The sequence below is a fragment of the Ranitomeya variabilis genome, chromosome 2 (genome assembly GCF_051348905.1).
Source record: "Ranitomeya variabilis isolate aRanVar5 chromosome 2, aRanVar5.hap1, whole genome shotgun sequence".
Taxonomy (NCBI): domain Eukaryota; kingdom Metazoa; phylum Chordata; class Amphibia; order Anura; family Dendrobatidae; genus Ranitomeya; species Ranitomeya variabilis.
This window is the reverse complement of record NC_135233.1, coordinates 447,238,601-447,244,737: the sequence shown is the minus strand read 5'-3', so window position 1 is coordinate 447,244,737 and position 6,137 is coordinate 447,238,601. Positions and strand designations below refer to the sequence as shown.

The following is a 6,137-nucleotide window of genomic DNA, read 5'->3' as shown; positions in this document are numbered from 1 at the left end:
TCATTTCTACATAATTATCGCCGTAAAAACAATTGCGAAATAAAGTTTTTGTTTTTTTTTTCCGTTTTTCACCATGTGGATTTTTTTTTTCAGTTTTTCTACTGCGCTATATGTTAAAATGCCTGACATCATTCAAAACCACACCACGTCCAGCAGAAACACAAGCCTCGTGCGGGTGTGGGACGGAGAAGTGGTAGCTCAGGGAAGACGCGGTACAGCCAGCAACGCCGCCTGTACACGCGTGCCCGTGAGGTGTCCGTCCCCCTCACCATGGTACTACAGCACGCAGCTGCTGAGCTCACCGTCTGACTGGAAGTTTTCCCGCCCTCACATCCTTCAAGTAACCGCTCTCGGCACAGACACGCCTCCCTGCTGGCCGCCTCCTCATTGGTGGACAAGGTTTGATTGACAGTTTGAATGTGTAGGCGGGTCTCTAACTCTGCTCCACCAATCCGGGAGCGGAGTGTAGTAACCAGGAAGTAACTGCTTGTGGTGACAGCGGGGAGCGGTCTGTATAGGAGCCTGCCGTCACCATGAGCTCCCCGGTAAGTGCCCGAAATATTCGGTATCATCATCTATCCTATTATAGCCCTCGCCCCGTCCCATGAAGGGCCCCCTCTGGATCCACGGCCGCCTCTGTCCTAAGGCTGCATTGAGGGAGAGCACGGTGAATTGCGCGCTCCCTTATCTTCCTGAGACGCTGCTCACCCGATAAGTTTCTGACAGGCTCCGCTCCGTCCCCGGGTGCTGGGGCTCCCCTGGGTCCTAGTGCTCACCGCGGAGTTACCTCAGACACTGCCTGGGCCTGATCCGACCCTTTCACCTGCAGCACTAGATCACACATTGCCGGGGCCCTCTGTAAACTGCCTGTAAACTTCATCTGAGGGCGGCCACAATGTATGATGCTAATTACATTCCGGTATGTAATGGTCACTGTGGGGTATGTGATAAGATGGGGGCCTTAATATTAGTGTGTATACTACATCACATGTGCTGTTTGGGGGGCTGACAGGGAGGTAGGGGCTTATTATTCTTACAGCCAGGGGTCTTAGTACAAGCCCAGCCTGTGAGTATAAGAAGCCCCCATACAGTATCCACGGCATGAGCTGTGTTATATGTAATACTGTTCTAGTAAGCGACTTATTGTTATAATAAAGCTATTAATGCTCTCCTGACTGGTGATACCGGCCGCTCATGGTTTGTGCAGCATCTATCAGCAGCGGCTGTAGTGTACCAGCCGGGTATGTTCACACGGTCGGTAAACACTGCGGGTTGGACGCTGCGTACTTCTGCAGCGTCCAGATTCTACAGCAGAGTGGATGATTTCAGGAAATCCCATTCCCACTATGCGTCCATCGGCACCCATGCCAAGGAGGAAAGCCCATGCATAAATGAGTGCACACCTGCTACAAAGTCATGAAAAAATATAAATATATATGATTTTTATTAATGTAAACACCAAACAGCAAAAAATCTAAAACCAATTAAAACAACACATCGGCACCCATGGAGACGGACATGTGCTACGTCCAAAGCGCCGTCAGTTCCTGAACTTCTGCACATACCCAAAAGCTGCGGCGTTTCAGAGAAAAACCTACTAATAGCTGCTGGGGAGCGAGCGGCGCTGTGCACTGGTTCTACAGACGGGTCCCTGGCAGCTTCTCCCCGGCTGCTGACAGTGACTGACAAGACTGTTATACCCGCACGTAGCTTGACACGTGTCAGTCACTGTCAGCGGGTGGGGGGAAGCCGCCAAGGACCTGTCTGTAGGATTAGTGCACAGCACCGCACTGTCAGCGGGAGGGGAGAAGCCACCAGGGACCTGTCTGTAGGATTAGTGCACAGCACCGCACTGTCAGCGGGAGGGGAGAAGCCGCCAGGGACCTGTCTGTAGGACTCGTGCACAGCGCCGCACTGTCAGCGGGTGGGGAGAAGCCGCCAGGGACCTGTCTGTAGGATTAGTGCACAGCACCGCACTGTCAGCGGGAGGGGAGAAGCCGCCAGGGACCTGTCTGTAGGATTAGTGCAGAGCACCGCACTGTCAGCGGGTGGGGAGAAGCCACCAAGGACCTGTTTGTAGGACTAGTGCACAGCACCGCGCTGTCAGCGGGAGGGGAAAAGCTACCAGGGACCCGTCTGTAGCACTAGTGCCCAGCACCGCACTGTCAGCGGGTGGGGAGAAGCCGCCAAGGACCTGTTTGTAGGACTAGTGCACAGCACCGCACTGTCAGCAGGAGGGGAGAAGCCACCAGGGCCTGTCCGTAGGATTAGTGCACAGCACCGCACTGTTAGGCTATGTCTCCACGTTCAGGATGGCCGGCGGTATCGCCGCAGCGGCGAAGCCGCTCGGCGCTAAGCCCCGCCCCCTTTCTGGGACGCGATCATGCCGGATGTGTTAACTCTTCACATCCGGGATGATCGCTCTGTCCCATAGGGCCCTGTGATATGCCTTGCGGGGACGCTGCGTCCCCGCAAGGTGTACGGACATGCTGCGATCTGAAAAGACGCGCAGCATGTCCGGAGTCGCAGGGCCGCCGCGTGCGGGTTTCCACGCATAGTGGAGACGGGATTTCATAAAATCCCCTCCACTATGCTGGAACATCTGGACGCTGCTTGTTTGACGCTGCAGCTCTGCGCAGCGTCAAACAAGCAGCGTTTCCTGACCGTGGAAACATACCCTCAGCGGGAGGGGAAAAGCTGCCAGGGACCCGTCTGTAGGACTAGTGCACAGCACCGCACTGTCAGCGGGAGGGGAGAAACCACCAGGGACCTGTCTGTAGGACTAGTGCACATCACTGTCAGCGGGCGGGGAGAAGCCACCAGGGACCTGTCTGTAGGACTAGTGCATAGCACCGCTCGCTCCCCAGCAGCTATTAGTATGTTTTTCTCTGAAACGCCGCAGCTTTACAGAGACAAACATACCTGGTGAGATACTACAGCCGGTGCTGATACAGGCTGCTCAAACTATGTGCAGCGTGTATCACCTGTCAGGCTCCCTTTAAAGGGGTAGTCCAGGCTTGGGATAAAAGTCTGCAGTCAATCTATGTGACTGCAGACTGCCATATCATGACAAAGTGCACTGCGCCTGCTGCCATGAGTCCGATCAGGTCCAATCAGGCGGTTATGCAAGCTCATGTTTGCTATTTGAATGTGCCGACTAGAAACGTTTGGCGTCTTTCAATAAAAAAAGTATTGAAAGAAGCCGAAAGCGTGTAGTCGACGCATGACTGCAAGTTGTATACCTGCGGTCACATGACCACCTGTTCACATTACTGATACTGGGGACATTATTACTGTACGTCGATGGACTCGGGGGGGCATTACTGTACATGGGGGAGTCATGGGCCATTATTACTGTACGTACATGGGGGATGGGGGGACTTTATTAAATGTTAATATAAGTAGAACTCGGCACTTAAGAGAGGTATGCAACAAGAATTACATTATATTCACAATCCAATTAGTCCAATGTGAATAAAATTTCAGGGGCCCTCATACTGTGGGGGCCATTACACAGTGTGGGTATTACTCTTGGAGCCATCATACAGGTTGGGTGCTAATATGGGGACTACTGCGAGAGGCCCTCATACACTGTGGTAGCCAATATAAAGTGTGGGGACTACTGTGGGGCCATTATACAGTGTGAGGGCTAATATGAGCGCCATTCTACAGATTAGGGGCCATCATACAGTGTGGAGACTACTGTAGAGGCTACTATAAAGTGTGAGGGCCAATATATAGTATTGGGGCTACTGTGGGAGCCATTAGACAGTGTGAAGGCCATTATATAGTGTGGGTGTTTCTGTGGGGGGGTCATTATGTTGTGTTTGAGGGAGCATCATACTGTGCATAGAGGAGCTGTGGACCCATCACACTGTGTATAGGGAACATGTGGGCCCATAATACTGTATACCAGTGTTCCCCAAGTCCGGTCCTCAAGAGCCACCAACAGGTCATGTTTTCAGGATTTCCTTAGTATTGCACAGGTGATAATTGCATCACCTGGACAGGCAAGCATTCAATGACCTGTGCAATACTAATGAAATCCTCAAAACATGACCTGTTGATGGCTCTTGAGGACCGGAGTTGGGGAACACTGCTGTATACAGTTACGTCCATATATATTTGGACAGAGACAACATTTTTCTAATTTTGGTTATAGACATTACCACAATGAATTTTAAACAAAACAATTCAGATGCAGTTGAAGTTTTAGCTTTCATTTGAGGGTATCCACATTAAAATTGGATGAAGGGTTTAGGAGTTTCAGCTCCTTAACATGTGCCACCCTGTTTTTAACCCCTTACTGACCTCGGACGGGATAGTACGTCCGATGTCAGCTCCCCTGCTTTGATGCAGGGCTCCGCGGTGAGCCCGCATCAAAACCGGGACATGTCAGCTGTTTTGAACAGCTGACATGTGCCCGCAATAGTGGCGGGTGAAATCGCGATTCACCCGCCGCTATTAACTAGTTAAATGCCGCTGTCAAACGCAGACAGCGGCATTTAACTAACGCATCCAGCCGGGCGGCCGGAAATGACGTCATCGCCGACCCCCGTCACATGATCGGAGGTCAGCGATGCTTCAGTATTGTAACATAGAGGTCCTTGAGACCTCTATGGTTACTGATCGCCGGTAGCTGTGAGCGCCACCCTGTGGTCGGCGCTCACAGGACACCTGCTTTTCTGCTGCATAGCAGCGAACAGCAGATCGCTGCTATGTAGCAGAGGCGATCGTGCTGTGCCTGCTTCTACCCTCCTATGGAGGCTATTGAAGCATGGCAAAAGTTTAAAAAAATATAGAAGTTCGAATCACCCCCCTTTCGCCCCAATCAAAATAAATCAATAAAAAAATAATCAAACCTACACATATTTGGTATCGCCGCGTTCAGAATCGCCCGATCTATCAATAAAAAAAAAAAAGGCATTAACCTGATCGATAAATGGCGTAATGAGAAAACAATTAGAAAGGCCAGAATTATGTTTTTTTGGTCGCCGCGACATTGCATTAAAATGCAATAACGGGCGATCAAAAGAATGTATCTGCACCAAAATGCTATCATTAAAAACGCCAGCTCAGCATGCAAAAAAATAAGCCCTCAACCGACCCCAGATCATGAAAAATGGAGACGCTACCAGTATCAGAAAATGGCGCAATTATTATTTTTTTTTTTTTGCAAAGTTTGGATTTTTTTTTCACCATATAGGTGAAAAATAACCTAGTCATGTTAGGTGTCTATGAACTCGTACTGACCTGGAGAATCATAATGGCAGGTCACTTTTAGCATTTAGTGAACCTAGCAAAAAAGCCAAACAAAAAACAAGTGTGGGACTGCACTTTTTTTGCAATTTCACTGCACTTGGAATTTTTTTCCCGTTTTCTAGTACACGACATGTATATACCTATAGAAGAAGGCACCACGCACAAATGATATAAAAATCACTTTATTAGTATCAAAAAGTACAGACCATAAATGGTCCTAAAAAAGCCAAACATGGGCAGCAGGTAAGAGACAACAAACACAGAAAAAAAGGGTAGACTCCTGGTACACAATCGTAGCAATGTATATACATATATTAATACATTAATACATCTATTACGCTCACATTGCATGTTATTTAGTATCAAACATTACAATCCATGGTTTGTGCTGCCTTCTTCTATAGGTATATATTTGATGTGCGGTTAACCACTGAAGGATATATTATTGGTGTTGTAGTACACGACATGGTAAAACCAATGATGTCGTTCAAAAGTACAACTCGTCCCGCAAAAAAATAAGCCCTCACATGGCCAAATTGATGGATCAATAAAAAAGTTATGGCTCTGGGAAGGAAGGGAGTGAAAAACTAACACGGGAAAATGGAAAATCCCAAGGTCATGAAGGGGTTAAAGGGACCAAAAGTAATTGGACAGATTAAATCATTTTAAATAAAATGTTCATTTCAAGTACTTGGTTGAAAACCCTTTGTTGGCAATGACTGCCTGAAGTCTTGAACTCATGGACATCACCAGACGCTGTGCTTCCTCCTTTTTGATGCTCTGCCAGGCCTTCACTGCGGTGGTTTTCAGTTGCTGTTTGCTTGTGGGCCTTTCTGTCTGAAGTTTAGTCTTTAACAAGTGAAATGCATGCTCAA

The 6,137-nt window shown here is 48.8% G+C and overlaps 1 protein-coding gene across 2 annotated transcripts in view; it reads left to right on the top strand.

Annotated features, from left to right (window-relative positions):
• Positions 1–371: 371 nt before the first annotated feature.
• The window catches only part of ZDHHC13 (zDHHC palmitoyltransferase 13), a 53,068-nt gene continuing 47,302 nt past the window's right edge, over positions 372–6,137 (top strand). Inside the window, exon 1 of one of the 2 annotated variants that reach the window (XM_077287210.1) lies at positions 372–545. In XM_077287210.1, the coding sequence (XP_077143325.1) occupies positions 534–545 (12 nt within the window). In that variant the 5' untranslated portion in view covers positions 372–533. Of the gene's footprint in view, positions 920–6,137 lie in introns of both variants that reach the window. The other variant, XM_077287209.1, reaches the window with a different exon arrangement.